The sequence below is a fragment of the Poecile atricapillus genome, chromosome 4, assembly GCF_030490865.1.
Source record: "Poecile atricapillus isolate bPoeAtr1 chromosome 4, bPoeAtr1.hap1, whole genome shotgun sequence".
In the NCBI taxonomy this organism is placed as follows: Eukaryota; Metazoa; Chordata; class Aves; order Passeriformes; family Paridae; genus Poecile; species Poecile atricapillus.
The window spans coordinates 57,955,846-57,977,454 of NC_081252.1; the positions used below are offsets into that span (position 1 = coordinate 57,955,846).

The 21,609-nt window shown below is 35.5% G+C and overlaps 1 protein-coding gene across 5 annotated transcripts in view; it reads right to left on the reverse strand.

Annotated features, from left to right (window-relative positions):
* The window catches only part of RBPJ (recombination signal binding protein for immunoglobulin kappa J region), a 60,007-nt gene that overhangs the window by 8,258 nt on the left and 30,140 nt on the right, over positions 1-21,609 (reverse strand). For all 5 annotated transcript variants that reach the window (XM_058839064.1, XM_058839067.1, XM_058839063.1 and 2 more), the window contains exons 2-8: positions 18,153-18,191; positions 14,789-14,884; positions 7,945-8,110; positions 6,632-6,806; positions 4,973-5,110; positions 4,642-4,754; positions 2,331-2,471 (exon numbers count right to left, since the gene is read on the reverse strand). In XM_058839064.1, coding sequence (XP_058695047.1) covers positions 2,331-2,471; positions 4,642-4,754; positions 4,973-5,110; positions 6,632-6,806; positions 7,945-8,110; positions 14,789-14,884; positions 18,153-18,191 — 868 coding nt within the window. The remainder of the gene's footprint in view (positions 1-2,330; positions 2,472-4,641; positions 4,755-4,972; positions 5,111-6,631; positions 6,807-7,944; positions 8,111-14,788; positions 14,885-18,152; positions 18,192-21,609) is intronic.

Here is a 21,609-nt window from a genome sequence, read left to right on the forward strand (position 1 = left end):
CAACAAATACAGCAAACACCACACAGTGAATAAGACACCTCTTGAAATTTCTGCCACAGATTACTGGAGAAAAGGAACAATATGAGGTAATGAAACCAACGTACACAACTAAAAACTGACACTAAGAGATAAGAATCAGGAGTGCAGCCTTTCACACTTCGTACAAGCAGCATGGATGCTGGCAGAGTACAACCACACTGGACCACAAGATCCACCTGATTCCTCTAAGCACCAACTCCTGCTGCTGCTGGTAGACTAGACACAGACATGGACTATGCACTGATCCAGTAAGGTGCAATTTATAACCCCTTTCCATGCTCCAGAACATATGCATGTCTTGAAAGAGAGATTTGGCCTGTGCTTCAGCAACTGAATTTCAAGGTTCATGCGTATCTGCAGACTTTTTACAGCCTCTTTGCTTTAAACCTCTATGGTCTCTACATAGGGCTATTTCCATCCACCCAAGAGAGACTTGTTGTCTTAAAGTTTCAGGATTTGGGGGAGTTGTTGTTGTTATTGTTGTTTTGGTAATTTTGGGACTTTTTTGGGCAGGTTGTTTTTTCTTTTTTCAACAGTGACTAGTTTGTCTAGATTCCTATTATAGGAACAGTATACACATGCTGTTTCCCTGGTCTTTGTCTTCTGATCCAAAACAACCCAAAACAACCCAGATAAAACAGGATTTCTCTCCTGACACTGGCAGAAAGAGTTTATCTTCCATTGTGATTTCACCTACCAAAGCATGGTAACAGACTGATGTGAGAGTTACCAGATTTTATTTAACAAGTATAAGCAGCAGGTACCTACTCCATTAAAAGAATTCAGGATAGGGAGTGTCCTTTTATCTAACTCCTACCCATGTAGAAAGTTCAGAGCTCTTATCAGACTGGGCTCCATGGGTGTTGCTGAAACTGAAAAGTGGTAGGACATCCTGATAGTCCCACAGGCAATTCCAGGATGATGAACTAAGGCAGCTGTCAAAGAAGCAGGAATTGTTTCTTAATTCAGCACTTCCCATACAGTACTCTAAGAATGATTAAATATCAGGCTGATCCTGAGTTATTGTAGTTCACATTGCACAGCTTTCTCTTCTAAATGACAGTCCATTCTCTTTTACAAGAATATATATTGACAGATATATATATATATATACACATATATATATTTTGACAGATTTGTATTTCTGCTGTATGCTGTGGGTAGAAACAACAGATCTAGTCCCTTCTGATCCACAAGTCATGAATATGTTTATTGAAATAGGAACAAAGGTTCTCATAATCTCCTTTCAATTGTCCCAACTGAGGACAGAATTGAACTGTCCCTCTTCACCAAGCTTTCCTGTCCCTTTCCTTATATTAAGGGACATCTTCAATGTTAGCTTGTAATTTCCTACCTCTACTTTTCTTACCCAAGAAGGTATAGCTATTCTAACAAAGTCCTGAACCTTTCCCAAGAATGGCCATCTTCCTGAAGCACAGCATTATCTCCCAACACCCTTTGTTATCTGAGCTGCCCCCAAAATATTTAAAGAAAATTTCAATATTTAGGTAGTCCTGAACTTGGTTTAAGTCTTCACAGAGTCACAGAATATTCTGAGTTGGAAGTAACCCACAAAGGGTCATCAAGTCCAACTCAAGTAAAGACTGAGCATGTTCAGGGATTGAACCCCACCACCTTGTTGCTTTCAGCACCATGCTCTGACCAGCTGAGCCAATGTCAGGGTCCTTGTTGGTCTGGTACAAATTATCACATGGAAGTGCTACAAGCATGCTAACGAACAAAAGACTAAAACCCCATGTTTTTCTCCACCTGCTGGAGAAAAAAAAATTCCTGAGACAGTTATACTCTTTAGAGACAAATCAAATTTCTGTGGCTTTTCAAGTAACTGTGGGCAACTGCCACAGCTGTCTATGTTTACACTCTTCGGCAAGAGCAACACACGGCAGCTCAGCCGAGTTCATCATGAAACAAGACTATTACCAACGGTATCATTTCCTATTTGCTGTTATCTAGAAAGGGACACACAAACAAGTGGTGCAGCTCCACTGGCATATGTAAACATGTTAACCACACTATCATGATCACATGCACAAGTTTCTAGAGTATTTCCTTTTCCTCCATTGGAGAAACCAGAATTCATTTTCCAGACAAACATAGAAGAAGATTATGAGGAAAGAACAGATTTGGAAAGGCACAGACAATAGCTTATTCCTTTCCATCCTCTCTTTTCAAAACCTACTGCAAAAATGGCATTCATACATATTTTGGGGATATTTGGGAAAACTTCGTAACTACACTTTTTACCTATTAAACAGTTTTCAACAACTTACTTGAAATTGGATTATTCTCTCCTGGGAAAGGCACAAATACATTCTCTCAGTGTCTTTAAGGTAAAATGCACATTTATGGAGCTGTGATACCGGATCATCTGCATCCAGTAATGCCGTTTGTTTATCTACTTTTCGAATTATCTGTGAATGAAAATTGTACATATATATTTAGAACAATTTGTATACTTTATTACATATATACAGTCTGTAAAGGAAGTGCAAAGTAATTTTTTGTAACATTTTCATGCCTATCATTTTGGCATCAACATTAGATTCATAATTCTTAATGGTTTTGAAACAAGAACACAACATTGAAGCAATACTCAGTACTACTTCAGTGTGCTGCATTAATATAAAATATATAAATATATATAAAAAGATATATAGATATAAATATAAAAAATATAAACATATATTTTATCTACTTTTGCTGAAGGAATAGGGGAAAAAATTGAAGCTTCAGCAAAATCTACTTTTGTTTCATTTGGTGGTGTAAAAAAGCATTTATTAATTATATTGTTGTCTTCAATTATTATTTATTACTGCTTTCAGTGATTACTTCTACAGAAGCTTTCACCAATGATTGGACCAACAACATTCTCTGCCAAACCGGTTGCTGAAGGAGAATAATTAAAATAAGGATTAACTAAAGGTATTGAGATGTCCTTAAGTATAGTTTTGGAAATAATCATAACATGTCTTATCAGTAGACAACCAGTAATTGGTCATTAAATATTACTTAAAGAACACTGCAAAGAACAATTGTTCCTTACATTTGGCAGTTCAGTGAAAAAATAACTGCTGACTTAATTCAGATCTATTTTACCAATTTATTTCTAAAAATCTAAAGCTATTCCCTTAGCAAGTGAAAATCCGTATCTCATAACTTTAACTCAACTCCTAGAAAGAAATTTAATGCTTTATGCAGCACTACTAGATGCAGCAGCCAAAGTGCCTGAATATTTCTAAGCTGACAAACAGAAGCCCAACTATGTCCTCTACAATATCTAATTATAATAAATAGTAGTATTAGCAAAATAAATTTAAACATTTTTCTTCTAAATTTTCTGCATTTGCTTATAAAATATCTGCAAGTTATCTTTTAATTGCATCACCTTCCATTAGTCCTGTAAGGCAGTATGACAAATGTTCCCCATGGCAAACAAAATAGGAACCTTTGGCCTAATTTGTTTTAATCTGTTTATACTTACAAGTAAGGTTTCTGGAATAATAAATGATGGCATCTCCTTTCAGCAATAAAAAAGTATTAACATGAAGTCCATAAAGAAGTGACACCCTCTTACTGAATTTCCTGCGCTTGAATCATATCTGTAGTGTAACCAGTGTAAATGATTTTACTGTCAAACAAAATTTTCATTTTGTGCCATTTATGCTGAGCAGGCTATTATCTTTTTCTTTTAGCTAAGTTTGCTATTGGGAGAGAATTTCACATTACAGTCACAGCAAAATTATTCTGGAAAGGGGAACAAAAGCTTGACTGCAGGAAGTCTGTTTTTATATTGGTGCATTCTAAAGATTGCTTCTACCTAAACTGGAATTAGCAGAACCTTGTATGAAACTTGCAATAGGCTGACAAACCACAATTTCAGAGAAGATCCCATATGAAGCACTATTCATTATTAATCACATAAAATTCCACTTAGGCTGGCATTAAGTGCATAAAATGGGAAAAAAAAATCCATAGTTATACTTAACTTTATTTACAAAACCCAGTACTGTGTCTCCAGAAGTAATTTTTTTTTTTGGTTCACAAACCTTAACTGGTTATTCCAGAGGCAATTCCCATGCTTCAAACAGATAGTATTAATAAATATGAAAAGATGGCTTTTTGCAAGCTGCTACTGGTATAATATATCCTCAGGAGTACACAGAAGTGCTTTTAGATTCAAATCAGTCAAGCATTTTTAAAGCTGTGCTGGAACTCAACACATGGAAGAGTCCTACTGGCTGCAAATATTTTACTCATCTATTCAATACCAATATTTGAAGCATTTTGGAACAAATAAATTTACAATACTGTTTTTAAAATAGACAGATTAACCTATTTTGGCAGGCTTAAATTCTGAAAAATTCCCTGTCTGATTTTACAAGTTGTTCTTTGTTTACAGAAATAATCTGAGAATACAAAAATATACCTTAATTAAAACAAATGCCATTTTCCAGATAAAACATGTATTACTCAAAGGCAACACGCAAGGCCAAAAACTGTAAACACTGCAAACCCAACTATGAAATTACATTAAGTTGCCATCTATAAATTAATTACAGCATTGGAGAAATGAAACTGTACCAGTCTTGGGAGTGCCATGCCAGTAACTGAGCATACAAGTTTGACAGTCTGCCCATAATGAATGTAGCCATCTCTCACTGTGAATTCTTCTCCTTCTGATTCATCATCATCCACTGCATGAAACAGGAATTTTCAGAATTACTTGTTTTAATCACCGTTTTTTTTGATAGGAGAAACATTTAACATCACACTATTACATCAAATATACACTCAGTAACTAAGCAAGCCTGCAAATGAACAATTAATATGGAGGAAAAAATGCAGGAATTTTTTTTTGTGAGGATGAAGGAAAGAAAGTGAAAAAAAATTACAGAGATCTTCTTTTACTTACAAAGGTGAATGTAAAATGCTCCCCACTGTTGTGAACTGGCGTGGAAATTACCACCTTCTACGTGCAAATATCTGGTGCTAACTGTTTGGGATCGAAGTCTATTAAATAGTGCCACTTTTGTCCCTGATGCAATACATACTGCAAGGAACACATACAGACTTGAGATTATAAAATTATTTCATTTTTACATAGAGAAGTATCAAAAAGTCACAAATAACATGAAATAAACAGAAGAATACTTGAAATCAAGACATAATTATCAAATATTGGTTAATTTAGAAAATATTTATATTTGTGAAAGACCAAAAATAGTCATAAAATTGTGAATGCAATAACATACATAGTGGCTGTTCTCCAAAGGCATGCTAGCTCATAGAATTTTGCCACTTAGCCAAATGGGCCAGTGCTCGCCAGCTGAAAACTCCTTCTGGTCATAGTTCTCCAGCTGATTATTTAAGCAGAAACTTTAGCTTGCCCTTGTGAAGTCCTTAAGACAAGACTTTCAGCAATCATTTGAAGAATATTTGAAATATAAAGACAAAGTATTCTTATAAATCACAAGCAATTGAAAGGAAGATAGATGTAACTATGTCAAATTATAACCATGCAACTTGAAATGTTCTCAGATCTGAACTTACTTATCATTCAAAAGAGAGAAATGTAAAGTTTGCTCCCCTAAAAAAAACCAGCAACTAAAATTTTGACATCAGAATGGGCATGTTGTTCTATTTGTTTCACATTTACTATTGAAGAATGCTTGGTTCACATTCACTGTCCATCAAAGCTATCTGTCTGAATACAAATTCAACAGTGCATACTCTGAGCCCACGGGCGTGAACTGCACAGCAACAGATTGCCTTTAGTCATGTGCCAAGCTAGCGGCCCCGAGATCCACATTCCATAGGTGAATGGGTTCCAGCCCAACACAGATGGAAGAGCCTTTTAAAGCACTAGTGAAGAGAGAGAGAAAAACAAACAAAAAAAAAGGGTATCTCTTGAGGTGCTCCAGTGGTATGCAAGCAAAAAATGTTGGAGGAAGAGCAAAAACGTTCCAAATTATACATTAGCACCAGAGATATCGTTAGTTGAAAAACACGGTAAGCAAATAAATCTGGGTGAAATATCACCGTACAGATTTCTTAAGTGACTACTTGAAAGGAACCATGCAAAACAAAAACAAGAACATGAAAATGGCATCAGACAATAAGAAGATGGCTGTGAGGTGACACAGTGCATTTTAGGTAACATGATACTAGTCATTTATCACAATCTGAAAGCAATCTCTTTGATGCTGATCAAAACATTCTGAGGACCAGATCATCGCAGTTAAAGACACCCAACAGCTTAGAAAACTGAGGTAGAACATTCCTTATACACTTGTCTACATGAATTCATTCTTCAGAATACACGGGGGCTTGGGTGGGCCATTTACATTTACCAAATAATTAACCATGACTGCATAAAGCTCAACAGGGTAACCTAACTATATTGAAATATTTTAAAATACACTGATGTATACAGTTCTGAAATACAGCAAAAAAACAGAAGTTGAAAATTTCATTGTACTTCCCTTGTAGTTAAACCTTAGAATATGTAACAAAAAATTAGTATGAAACAAAATTAATTTCAAAATAAAGAAAAAAACTGTGAAATACTTACAGTCTGCATTTTTCAGTGACTGCTTCTTTTTAGAAGGTTTGGAGATGACTTTGATCCGTTTACTGAGGAACACACCAATGTCATCACTATTGCCATAGAACATTTTTACCGATAACATGAAGTGCTTTCTCTTGTCTGAGTCTGATATGTATAATGTTTTGGCAGTGCAATAATTCTGTAGGTGAAAACATACTGTGGTTTATTCTTTGAAGTCAACCCAGTTCAAGAAACTATGCATATTTAATTATGAATAAAATAGGAAAACTGATGCAACAGTTTCTAAAACAGATGAGAACCTGTTTTTTCCATCTCCTCCGTATGCATTCTTTTATGTCTACTGTTTAGCTCAGTGCAGTGTTGCACTCAACATCATTACTCTATGATCATTCTAAAGACCCTTACCAGGATTAGAAGACATGACTGGAGACCATAATTGTGTCAAAGTCACTGGTGAGGGGTCAAGAGCACTATTAAAAATTACATTTGATTATGGTCATACAGACCCTACACTGGGCATGCACAAGGGACCAGCTGTGCAGGAAATGTGTTGAACTAAACTTTTCTTGAAAGGATGGGAAATGATTGGGTTTTGAAACACAAGGAAGTTACTTCTGGCTAAATGTTTATGGTAGGTGACAACAGAAGTTAAAAAAAAAAAATCTTATAGAGAACTTCAATTATTCTTTTCCTATTTAGTATATATGAAGCATATCTGGTAGACTGTGCTGGAAATACCAGGTAGCTATAAAATACTGCTTAATAAAGCAACCATGTAAAATGAACACTTTTGCTGCTAGTTCTATTCCAACTGTTTAAGTCACCAGAAATGCCTTAAAAAAATCTTGTAAGCAATTTACACTGCTGTAAAAAAAAACCTACTAAATTTTTAACATACTACTTTAATCGTATTTTTAGGCAAAGGGACTTAAAAGACTACTTCTGGCAGCAGATATTCTGATCCTTCCTTGATAAGATTATCCACTCATGCAAGCCAAGGAGCGGGACAGAGAGTTCGGGCCAGAAACTGTATTTTAGTTAGCCAATGGTGCCTACCAAATAACCTAAAAGTTTACTGAGTCTGCATCAACAACCTAAAAATTAATGGTTAATTCCTTGCTATGACCCTATGAGCCAAAATCAACTACTCAATTATCCTAAATATTTTGAGGGATACTTTTTCCAACCATTATGTAATACCTGGAGTGTAAGAAAATGATCCAAAAATAAGAAAGGGCGTTCCTTGAAATATGCACCATGTAGCTGTAATAGCCTTTGCAGTTAGTTATCTTAGTGGTTTATTACAGTTTTTCTACCTTTCCTTCCAAGTTCAGCTGCTGCATTTCTTGGTCACTGTTTCCTATTCCAATAAAGGCGCAAGGTTGTGACTCCTGCTCAGTGCAACCATCCCGCTCCATCTGCTCTTTTTTTTTCTTCCACCCACTGCCCATGAGATACACACATGGAGGAGGACAAAAGAACCTGAAAATGAAGAACACATTATGGAATTACACACAGTTTTACAGATAAACAAACTGATGTGTACTCAATGCTTTCACATTCACGCTTTGCACTTGAGTTTATACAGGCATACCCTTAATTTCTCTTGTATATCTTCCAAAGTGCAAATTAAAACAAAAAAAAAATAAAGGCAGCAAAAGCAAGGAAAAGCAGCATTAGATGCACTGTCACTGGGAATTTTTCCAGTTCAATATGTTAGGTAACAGTCTGCATCTCTATAAAACACCTTACAAAGAGTTTCCGAAAGAAAGGAAAAAAGGCCTCAAAAGTTATAGTATTTTGCAGGTGCTTTACATGACAAAGCAATTAATATACACAGAACAGTCCCACAAACTAATTTAATAGACAACTGCTGACTACCATTCCTAAACATTTAGAGTTTTGTCATAAGCAAGGAGGGAGTTGATTCCGTCCACACATAAATCTCTCCCCAGTTTTCAAATGGCATAGATAATTTTATATCTTCATCAGTATGTGTAAAAAATAATGCCTAGTTTCAGCAGCACTGACTGTCAGTCTAAATGCTACTTACAGCAATATATAAAAAATTAAATTCAGCATTATATTACAATGCATTGGTATTGAAGTTTCTGCAAATTGTTAAAGCCCAAATCCTGAAAAGGTTTGGTTTTAGCTAGTAAACAAGCTGCTGTGTTTTTATCATCGTTTCACTGTGATTAAAGATAAAGTGGAATGAGTACACCAAACTGTGAGATAGCTAAGGAGGCATGTAAGGGAGGGGAACATGAAAAAGTTTCTAATTATTTTATTTACTTGAATTTGGAGAGTAGTGTTATAACTTGGCATTTCTACAACCCAACAATGACTCCTACCTTACAGGTGATGTTTTCTGTCTTTTTTTTTTTTTTTAATTGGGCTTGAGACAACTGAATTCTGAGCAGGGGGAGCAGGCTCCATGCTGGGGCAGCAGCCAGTTGTGCTGCCCGCAGGCCGTCGCAGTCGTGGGCAGAAGCTGCCAGGGCAGGGGGTGAACTGAACTGTGGGCTCCGAGTCATGGAAAATGATCAGAGAACAAAATTATTCCGTTTCTGAAGTGTCTGTGGGAGTTCTGGGCAAGAGAGGTCAGTGCCAGGTAACCAGTTGGACTTGATCTCAAAGGTCTTTTTCATCCTAAATGATTCTTATTTCTATTAAACACCATTAATGGTAGCTTCATAATGAAAATCCAGTGTAAAACTCCTATTTTTCTGCATGATCACATTTATTAACAGATATAAATTGTTTTTCTAAGTTACATAATTCTTAATAGATGAAACCAAAGTGCTGTTAATAATATCATAATTCAATACATATATATTAAGAATTAGTATCATTAAATGCAAGTATTTGTAGTATTTTTGGTTAATGGACAGAAATAATGTATGTTTTCTGTCAGAGAAACAAATCACCAAATTTTAAGTTTTACTGCAATTTAAAATGTCTTGGTGGTTATGAAAATGAAAAGAATTTACTGCCTGCAGGCAAAAAACTCTTCGAACTTTCTTTCTTGACTATAAATCTACAGTCAAAATTTTCCACTTACATTCATTCTATTACAACACAGAAAAGCAGGTGTTATATCAATACGTATCCAGCTGAAATATCTATGAATCTTTCAAAAGTACCATGGTCATCAGCTATGAGCTATTCCTGACGAAGAAGTAACACACAGATTAAAAATCAGTGTCAACTTTCATTAACAGAGCAATACTTTGCTAAAAAAACAAACCAACCAAACAAAAGCAAAACAAAAATTAAAAAAAAATCCCTCCTATTCCAAATAATATTATACCATAAAGCACATGACACATTTACCTTCTTTCCCCATGTACTCTTTAGTATTTATCTTACTAGTTAGAACACAAGAAAAAAAATCCCTACTTTTTTCATACGCTTACTCATTTCAGCTTTATTCTAAACCGAGTCCTTTGAATAACTACAGCCACTAGATGGCAATGAAGACCTGTAAGAAACAAGGTGTAACCCACTGATGAAAACAAACCACAATAATGAACATACTCTTAAAATTAGAATGCAGAGAAAAACCTTTGAAAACTTACTGAACAAAAAAAGAAAATTTTAAAGCTGATAAAATTTTAAGTTTGGCTAAAACTACAAACATGAAGAAAGAGTCTGGACACTCATAACTTGAATGGGTTTTCTTTCTTATATATCTAACTCCTCAGTCTTCAGGCATAGACAGCTACAGTCTTGGGTCTTTTTAACTTCGTATTTACAGTTCTGTGAACTCATGTACAGAAGAAGTGAGCTATGAATATTCTATCCAATACAGAAAAAGCGAACCAGGTTTGAAATTTGGAAACACTGTATTAAATCAGATAATCATCAAAGGAGAGAACAATATTCCTTCAGTCAATTCAAGCCAATCAATACAGAGAAAATGTGGTACTTCAAGTAGAGAAGCTACTCTAACTGAACTTGCCAGGAAGCAAGGGCTTAAAGGGAAATAAGATCCACTCGTGTAATTTCTACCTAGTTCTGTCATAAAGGTATGCTTTTTCAAGCCATCCAAGTCATCCCTGTGTTCACCTTATAGAAGTCTTTGCCATCAGAAGAATTCAGATTCTTCTACTAGCTAGTTACTTTATATCCAGACTGACTTTAGAAGGGAAATTTCTCCTTTGTATCTGCTGGTCAATTCCAAATGTTTGTCAATTACCCATGCTGTTCTGAGAATGATACTGATCAGCAATCTTTCTTCATAGGAGATCAAAAAACTAACAGTTCAACTAAGGAACTCAATGTGACAAGAAACAAATAAAAAAATCATTAGGTAATAAAGTGCTAAGGACAAAGCAGTGAAGCCACGGGGTAAGCCCTAGGAAAATGCTCTCAATAAAGAATTTTATCCAGAGGACAGGCACACTCAGTTCAGCGGAAGGAAGGATTTGATCAGAAATTATAGAAGCTCCTACACTAACAGCTGTAAAACAAGATGCAGCTACAGCGTTCTCATGCTAATCAGCAGTGATCATGTTTAACTCTGAACAGCTAAATCAAAATACCCAGCTGGCTTGAAATCTTTAGGTGGACTAATCTTTGGAATCCAAAACACTTCAGTCCTTTAAACTGCTGAATGGTCACACTGTTCAGACTTCGAAGAGAGAAGTCTCAGTGAATGGTAAATATGGAAAACAATACAAGAACTGTAAGCCAAATACCACACTCATCAGGACTGAACAGCACCTGAGTCTCTATCAGCTGAATGCCTTTGAAAGGTGAGAGTCATCCAACAGGAAACATCAGGCATAGAGTCTTAAACTCAACTGAAGCCCAACCTGAGCTTCTTACCTCCTGGTTTCTTTGTTAAGCTAAAAACCATTGATTTTGTGAAGTGCAAGACTTGTATGATGGGTCGACTCAAAAAAGTCAACTCCCTTCATTCCTGTTACTTAAAAGTATTGAAAACTTTCAAACTAACCAGATAGTCTGCATCCATGCACCTGGAATAGTGTTATTCTAATGCCTATTTAAACCAGACCACACAACATGAGATCTGCACCATCTACAGCAAGTTTTTAATGGAGTATTTTACCATCCAGTAACCCTCATTAAAACACTGAAAGATAGTTATTGTGCTAACCTTTTAATTATGATGCACAAAGTTCGCTAATGGCAAGTATTTTCCCCAACCTTGCAACAAGGAAGAGTAAAAGACTGGAACATGAAGTGGAAGTCTGTCTAGTTTTTTTTAAGTTCAATATTTACTTTAAAGAGATGTCAAATTTAAGAAATAATTCCTTTTGTAACTTGAATTTCTTCATTACAGAAATTATGCAAATTAAGTTATTTTTTAAGGTCCAAAAGCTAACCAGATGGTATCTATGCCATAATGAAATCCCATGGAAAACTGGAAATTTGTCTATAAAAATGGGTATGAATCACATTTCTTTCTATAACAATGTATACAAGTAAACTCACTTCAGAAATAGTAGTGAATGTAAAAATGATGAAAACTTGACTGTCCAGTTGCATAAAGCAGCATTAAAACTTTACTAATTTTGCTTACACCAGAAATATGATGAAACAAAGGCCACAGTCTGCTATAAATAAAGCAGAAACAATTTTAAAACTCAAGAAAAAAAGAAAAAGTAATATAATAATTCATCATTCAGTTTTACTATGTACCTCAGGGCACATATGGATCCAAGGATTTAATAACTAGAACTTTCCTTTATGCTGATAAGAACAGGACATCATTACTGATACTGACAGTCTGGGAACTAGAAGAACAGTATTAGAGACTGGCTACATGGTATGTTAAAGCTTAAGAAAAACTAAAATATTTAAACTGAAAAAATGAAACCTCAGTATGTATAGGACAAGAGGGAACAGGCAGAAACTGATGCAAGGAAGTTCCACTTCTACACAAGGAAGAACTTTTTTACTGTGCAGGTGACTGCACATGGAGCAGGCTGACCAGAGAGGTTGTGGAGTCTCCCTCACTGGAGACATTTAAGAACCATCTGGATGCAATCCTGTGCCACATGCTCTAGGTTGGACCAGATGTTTCCCCCGTGGCCCCTCCCAACCTGATTTGATGACTGATTCCACACTTTCATTTCATACCCATAGCACAATAGCAATTGTTTCAGCACCATACTAATTGATAACCAACAACCAAGTATTTTCATTCCTGATCTTTTTTTATAAAGCTCTAAAGTTTTCTACACTCATTTAACATGCTTCTATTCTTAAACAGATAAATCCGATATAACCTGCATGAACAAATGCAGCTGTGCTAAGATACTGAACTGCACCTCAAAAAGTGTGGTAAAAGAATGCCTAATTCCAGTTAGCAATTGTTTCAAGCAGTTTACCAAATATTACCACTGCTTAGGTAAGGTATGTACCATGGTAAAGCACCAGGTGAAGTATACACATATATTCAAGTCAATAGGATTTTATAGCAATACTATGAAACACATACAGGAGCTTTCAGAAACCACTACCAAATAACAATTTCAAGCTTTGACCTGGATTCCTGAGAACACAAGTTTTCCAAATAGCAATGGAACTTTCAATAATCAAAATTACATACTTTATATTTTTATATTCTCCTTTCTTTTGATGCAATTTGTGTTCCAGAATAATGATACACTGGACAGCTTTGCAAAATGTTCCTTATGAACTGCTCTGGCCTCAGGAGGACAAAGTTACAGATACACTGCTTTGAAAGTCACTTTCTTATCTGAAGGCACACCCCTCATTTTTGGGGAGTAGCATACACTTTACTCATCTGCAGTATGAGTTAATTATGCAAGCCTTGAATGACAATACCATGTGACCAGGTAACAATCAGAGGTTTCTATATTGTCAAGATAAATCTTTCTGTCTCCTGAGTTTGCCACGAAGAGTTACAGTTATCCCTTACTGCTAGAACAGCCTGGCATTGCAACCCTTTTACTTTTAATCACGGTAGGGATCAAGAGGGCTGCACAGCTGTACAGCAAATACACTTGTTTGCTTTTCTGCCCTTTCTCCTTCACTGACTTCCCACTCAATTCACATCAAGAATTTTAGAAACATCCAAAAAGCACTTCAATTAAACAACTCCATGGACGTGCAGAACCTGGATGCTGCCTGAAAGAAATGACCTGAGAAAGACAAGTACTCAGGCACAGACTATTGAAAAACAGTTCAAAATATAGTCTATATCTCTGATTCACATACATCAGAAAGTGTGACTCAGGTAACAACGAACTGAGAAATCTGCAGGCTTAATTATAACTTGTGTTTTCTAACAGTCTTATACATAAATCTCTAATCTCAAAGCTATAAAAACACAGTGATGCAACAAGACATATAATAGTGGTAAAAGGTTACAATTTCAAAGCCGTTAATGTGCTGAATATGTGGTCTTTTTGTAGTGAACGAATATTAATAATACAAAAAATAACCAAATACTACACTATTCTAGTGAAATGTCAGGTGGAAGAGCATTGCTTACAACTGAAGAATCCTGTGTTACATCATAAGAGGTCGACAAACCCGCGTATGAAGGAGCATCCTGTTTGCTTCTACTAGTCATGCAAAAAAAACATCACACAGAGAAGACTGCAGGAAAAGCACCTTTGCCTAAAAAGCACTTATTCCTGCAGATTCTGCCCCTTGGAAAAGTACCTATAATTGTAATATGTGCTGTATTGATTTTTGAAAGGGAATGTTTATCATAAATACAGTCATGATTGACCTATCACTCTTTTTAAACTTACTACAGATGTGATTCAGAAATTTATCTTACAGAGGCTAGCAATTCCCCTTTCACATTAATGTGAAATTATTCAGGAAAAAACTCCTCTACAAGTATTCACTGTTGATCACCTAATTTATTCCAACATTAAAATGTAAAGTTTAAAATGAGAACAATTTCAGGCAATGGAAGAAGCTTTGCCCATAGACAGGGAACCTCTTTGTAGAAACAGGCATCACTCCACTGAATGCTATAGGTTTGCAGCACTTGTTACATATATAAATTATTTAGGAGGAAGCATTTTATGTTTCTTCAGGCTACAGTGCAACCTGTGGAGTTCTACAAAGTGCTGTGCACCCAACTACACACTATAGTTTCCTTAGCTCCCAGCTGTAGAGAGACCTCAGTACAGCATTAAAAGTTACCTTTTTTCATTTCCATATGATTTCTGCGCAACTTTCGCATGGAGTATTAGCACTGTTTGGTCACCTCGCTCCTTCAGGTAATTTCGCATTGCTTCCCTAAAAATCAAAACATAATATAAGCTTTGAAAGTTCTTTTGGTTTTCCTTACAACAAACAGAAGACACCTTTAGGGAAAAAAACCCCAGGACCTGAAATACCAAAAAGGCCATTATTAACAGGGTCAAGATGTGTTTGCTCACTGTTCAAGACAATTACACAGGAAAAAGAACTAACTACCCTGCACAAAACTAGCAATATGGGGTCTGTGATAATTTACAATTATTACATTTTCTAGGAAAAAAAAAATCTTGTGATGTAAAATTGTACCAATGCCAATAATTACACCATGTTTAAAGCATGTTTAATTAAGCACCATGCCACAAATTAGAACATATTTTATTAGTTAAATATTTTCTTCATGACCAATTTATCTCATGATAATGACAAATTGTCTAAGCTTTTAACCAAATCAGTGCAATGTTTATATACAAGTTTTCTTTTGGTTTTGAAAATAGTAAGAAAAAAATAAATTCTTCAGCATATTGTTTCACTTAGTTTTCTAGAGAGATCTACTTCCTGCATACAATCAGGTAAAAAAAAAATTAAGTTTTAAAAAATGTTTTGTTGTTCGTCATCACTGTAATTACAGATGTTATATAAAAGCTGTAATTACCTCAAACACACCAACAACAATTCCTTGAGAGAAGCAAGGGAACAATAACAGCCAGTCACTCTTCTGTATAATAATCTAACTGTTCATTAAGCAGCATGCCAAATTCAACACCCTAGGGATCAGCTGTGCTGGAGTGCTGGCAGGAACCCCAGCTCCTGAAGGAGCTTTTGTGGGTTGAATGCCCACCAATGCACTCATCTTCAAAGTCATCTAGCAGAGAAATAAATCATGGATTTATCAGGAATTTATATGAAAAGATAAAACCCTATATAAGAAGGATTTTTTGTTTGCTTGTTTGGGTTTTTGTCTTTTTTTTTCTGTGAACTGCACCAACTATTGAATTCCATTAGGACAGATCTAGAAAACCAAACATTTCTAGTGAAAAAAATGATGGAAGACATAAAGCAGTATTTTATTGACTAGACCTTTTCCAAAAGAAATCCCCACACAGTTTCATAGAGAAAAGCAAGTAGATTGAGCCAGGATGGGGTTGGACAACCACAACTCAGCTTTGCTAATGATGTTCTGCAAATTCTTGTGTTTGTCATGCCTGCATGAAACATGATTAGTGAGCCGATTTTCTGTGTAAATAGCAAGATATAAGCACAAAGAATAGACTTGAATTGCTGTTTCAAATTGGACTAACTTGATCTATTTACATTTGACATTGGTAAAACTGAACTTTATCCATGAAAATACAGCCGGAAGAACTGTTTCAAAGCCCACAGACTTACTACTTTACAGCCATTTTTTAAGAATATATTTTAAACCCTGAAACATAATTCACTGTGAAATTATTATTATACATTTCATGATGATTAATATTAGCTGCATTTAAGTTGTTTAAAAACTTTTGATCTGACAATTTGAACCCACAAACCCAGCAACCTGCACAGAAAACTGCTCGGTGCTATCTAATCTTTATTTAGCATTGTATGAGGAAAAAAAATTGTGTTTTCTACTGGTCTACTTCTAAAGTGGATTTGTACAGTTCAAGCTCTTGTGAGAACAAGTGATGTTTCCCTTCCAATCCCTCCCACTGATATCTTACTTGACATTTTTCATTATTCCATCCTAAAACTCTCCATGAAGGTAGTATTATTTTAGTTTACATCTAAAACCAACTAGTACAGTATGAACAGAGTAGTGTTGTTCTGCTGGAGCTTGCATGATCACGAACAGATTATTAGTCAAACAAGGTAGCCTGTAAACAAAAAGCCCACAGCAATTTTCTGATAATTGAACTAAATGTTTTTAAGGGTTTACAGATACATTTCCATCATCACATAAACAAATCAATCTTAAAAATCTGGGTGACAGTTTTCCGTTTTAGCAGTTTAGTCTTCGGAGGAAAGTTAGGTTGCTTGTTTCCAACCTCTACCATCTCAGGAAAGGTTTCCAAACTGCTGCTTTGATGGATGGCTGGCACTTCTCAGATACCCACCCTGTATTGAGGAAAGAGCAACGAGCATACCTAATAACTAAAATCCTGCACATGAAATTTAGAGTAACTATAGTAAATAAAAAACTTAGTTAGAAGCTCCCACTGCATAGTCATTTCTTTTTTTGATGATCTTTTTTAAAACATAGAAGATACATTATATATATATATTTTATTTTTATTAAAAAAAAAAAAAAAAGAAGGAAGATAAATTCTATGAGTAACTTCAGGGTTATAGTATAGGTGTTACTACTCCAGATGGAAATCAGCTCATTACTTAAAACACAGGATCTTCAAATACCCCTGACAACTGCAGGCCAACAAGAAACCGCCATGTTTGTTCAAATATTTTTAAGTCAGTATGGATCAATTTTGCATTGAATTGAAGTTTAATGATGACAAGCTAACCAAAAATTTATCCAGAAATGCAGTGAGACGAATATTCACAACACAAAAATGTAAATGTCCCCCCTATCATGTGCTAACATAACATTCACAACAGAGGCTGTCAGGGTAACAAGGGGCTTCCTCTATCACTACACAAAAATATAAAACAAGTGGCACATTCTTTTTTGCTTTCAAGCAAACAGTGGATTTTCAAGCCAGGAGCTAATTATAATCAGCACAGTTTGTGGCACAGAATAATAAATATTTGCACAGACTCTGTCAAAGCAGTTCAAAAAAAGAAGGTGTCTACTTAACAGTTTCTAGTGTAAATATGTCCTAGGCAGGCCAGGAGCAAATGAAGCACAGTACTCCAGTCATTCTAAACACTTTCCAGAATGGATTGACTTGCTAGTTCTATTTGATACTCTCTCTGATTATTTTGGCTTCACCAAAAATTGGTTAAGATCAGTCCCTGACAGCACCATGTTCAATTCTGACAGCAAAAAGTGTTTCACTTTTACTCAAGAAACAAATCATCTCATTCCCGAGGATTTAAAAATAAGCAGATCCACATCTTACTGAATAATGTACAATAACTGATACATGAAATCAACACCATTTCTAAAAATGCATTTTGAGTTCATATATGAAAAATAAGCCACTGTTAAAAGTTGTACTTCTGGCTGCTAATTGTATATATAATTAAAAAGCTTTGATATTTAAAATTCTAGGGTTAGCAACAAACAAATCTTTAACTTAATTTTTCTGAGAATGAAAATGGTAACTTCAAAAATTGTTAAATTCCGAGTTTCTTTAATGCTTACCTTGTGAGCCGTTTCGGTTGAGGTCGCTCTCCGAATTTCCTGAAAAAAGAAGTAGTTGCTAATTTGAAACAAAAGTGTTTAGTCATAATTTTACAGAAAGATACTACCCCACTTTCACAATTTTTGAAATTGTATTAGAATTTGATGTCTTTTCTTTGTAATTTCCTAGATAAGATCATTAATAAAGTATTAACTGCCTCTTTGCAACAGCTATTCCCACAACAGCAGAGGCTTTTTTTTATTTGAACACTTGGTAACTTTCTTTGCTGAAGTCACATCTGCTCTCAGAATCACTTCCGAAAAGTTCACACATCACAAGAATGTAAAGAAGATCTTTGCCATACAATTGACCAGCAGTGCCATTAACAAGCAGTTACTGTAAACATACAGAAATTAACAGACATATATCTGTACTGACAGATCAATGAAGGCTTTCCACCAGGACAATTTCTCAAAAATCTGTTTTTCCTTCATGACTTCTTACAAAAAGGATGACAACATTTACACATATGCCAGTACAGAATTACAGGAAAAATCTCTCCTATGGAATGCAGCCAAGCTTGATCCATAAATAGCCTGCAATACACTCAAAGTTTTTTCACCATAAAGTGGTTTGAGACAGCTGTACTTCTCTCAGTGCTTCAACACTGTTCTTGAGAGAAAGAATATTCTTTACACTAGGCTAAGACTTTCCACGAAAGTCTTTATTTACATAAGACACCAAATTAACACATGGCAGATACATTTGCACTACCAAAAACATCCTCAGATTAAACCAAAATGCTAAAGTAAAAGATGTCAAAAAAGGAAGGCTGCACCCAGCAATGTACATCTGCTAATACTGGTGAGGAAGTGTAACCACAAGCTAAAATGATGACAAAGACAGGAGAAAAAACCCCCAAGAAACCCACAGCACAAAACCAAAACATAACAAAAAGACAGGCTTAACTTAACACCTTTTTGCCTAAAAATAAATAGAGATGTAAGAGACTCTGCTCTTGCTGCCAGTGTTCATAAATATCTCTATGACTTGCCAAGTGTATTTTGTAGGTGGGCATAGCTTTCCCTTTATGCTTCCTGGATAGGGAAAAGAACCCTTTCCTACTATTGTCCTACAAGAGTGTTGGAGGCTCCCTAGGACAAGAATCTGATCATTAAGTAATGTGACAAGAAATTCCCCTGTTTGTGCAATGGGTCTACAGCAACTGGTGGTGGAATGATTTCATACATTCCAATTTAATTTCTGTAATCCTAGAAATGTACAATTATGTAATTATTATCATTTATATAGTTGAGCAAAATAGCACTCTCCTGACAGGGCAGTGACAACATTCAGCCAATTGTAAAGTTATTTTTCAAGACTTGAGAAATAAGTCTTCTAAAATACTGGCAGTCCACATAGAGCAATTGAATAAATGACATGAAGCCAAATTTTCTTTTCAGCTTAAACAATGAAATAAAAATTTATTTTTCCAACCAGACATAAATTCCCTTCATGTTTTACTTAGTTGTTAATATACAGTTCACTTCTCTGGCTTTATTTTAATTTTAAATGAAACAATGGAACCAGATTCCTTGCTGTGAGATTTGTTCTCATATATTTTAAATTTTGAGGTCTACTGGACACAATTTGTATTTTTCTCTGTGGTATGCATCACTGCACTGACATATCTGTGATGCAGAAAAGGTAACTAGAAAACCCAAACAGCTTTGCAATTTGGCAGCAGGAAAGTTACATCCAAAGCCTTTCTGCTTTTAACACTTACCTTTTCAGGATCTGCCCAGCTACCTCTTGAGCACACCCTGTGCCTCTGATTTTCCCTGGATAAGTGTGAATAGGTGTGTATCCCAGCTCCCTCATCCAACTATCTGTGTAGCTGTTGTTCTCCCCTGAAGACCCATGATCATCCTACCTGACAGAGGGTTTGTGACTCTCTGACTAGACAACTGATTACCTTTAAGCAATACTCTACAAACAATATCCCTATAGATTAGCTCCCGGCTTTTGAGAAGAACTACTGTATTTGTTTCAATCCGTCTGCACATTTCAATTCACCACAAAAAAAAAAATTAAGATGTGCTTATCTTGGAGTGAAGAAGACATTATACACACAACACTTATTACTTGTACTGTGGCCCATAGATTCAATCCAAGATGAGGACCCTAGTACACCAGAAACTGCATTTAACACAAAAAAAACCCTACAGACAAAACCTCACACTGCCCTAAGGTAACATATACCCTTGGCAAAACTTCTGAGTGCAGCAGATACATTCCCCTTGCACATACACTTAATTACCAAAAAGACTAATTGACAAGATCTACACAACACAGATGCAATTACTGAAAAAAGAAAATTCCATCTTTTCATTAAGTCAAATCATGAACATAAAACACAGGAGAAAAGTACCAAAATCCCCATTCTTCAGAATCAGAGCTAAAGCACTGAGTCACTCTGGAGGTGTACAGGGTTAAACTGATCTGACACTCAATGCAGTACCTCTCTAACTCATATATCAGCTTTCCCCAGCCTCCTCCTCCACACAAAATGAAGTTATTTATGTCACTGTAATCAACTTATGAGCACATGTTCATATAAATGTGAAAAAAACACGTAAATGCTACCCTTAGCAACACGAACCTTTTGAAGAGATTATGTACGTTGGGTACATCTTTTATTATTCTTTTGATATACATTAGAGAGAGGTAGAATTGGAGGAAATTGCATCTTGATATTAAGTCCCATTTTAACTGTTTCTAAATTAAAGTCGGGTTTTTTTCCTCAATAATGTTGTCAGAATACTGACGGTTATGTACCATAGCCATGGTGCAAATGAACAGCCTTTTCCTGCATCATTACAAAATAATTTAAAATATCCCATAAATATTCACCTCCCTAGCTTAACAGCAATAGTTAAAGAAGTAAGAATTCAAAAATTATTAAGAATGAAATAGGAAACTGAAACATCACCATGTCATGGCATTATTCTGCCACACCCTCACAATTCTGAAAACTTGCAGCAGTGGAACAGTTATCTCAGGGTAATAAAGGTTAGCATGAAAGTCAGTATGAATAATCAATAGTTTTTGTATGGAATTGGCTAAGACTCCAGCCTTCAGTAAGAGTACAAGAGAAAAGTGACAAATAGATGCAAAGACCTAAGAGACCGACAAAAGACATGCAAAATGTGGAAAGGAGACAGTTATTCTCTTCTGTGGAGATAGTTATTCTCTTCTGTCTCACAAACACAGGAATTGGGAAATATATCCAATACCAAAAATTTAATTTTAGAATATTTTTCCCTTGCTCTACAAACAAAAAACTAAGTTGTGAAATATATTGCTAGAGAATATTGTGGAGGCTGAAAGCAGAAGTGGCCTCAAAAGATTAAACAGAGGTCTGATTTAGAACTCAAACAGATTCTATTAAGTATAATGACCTATTTTTTACAACCT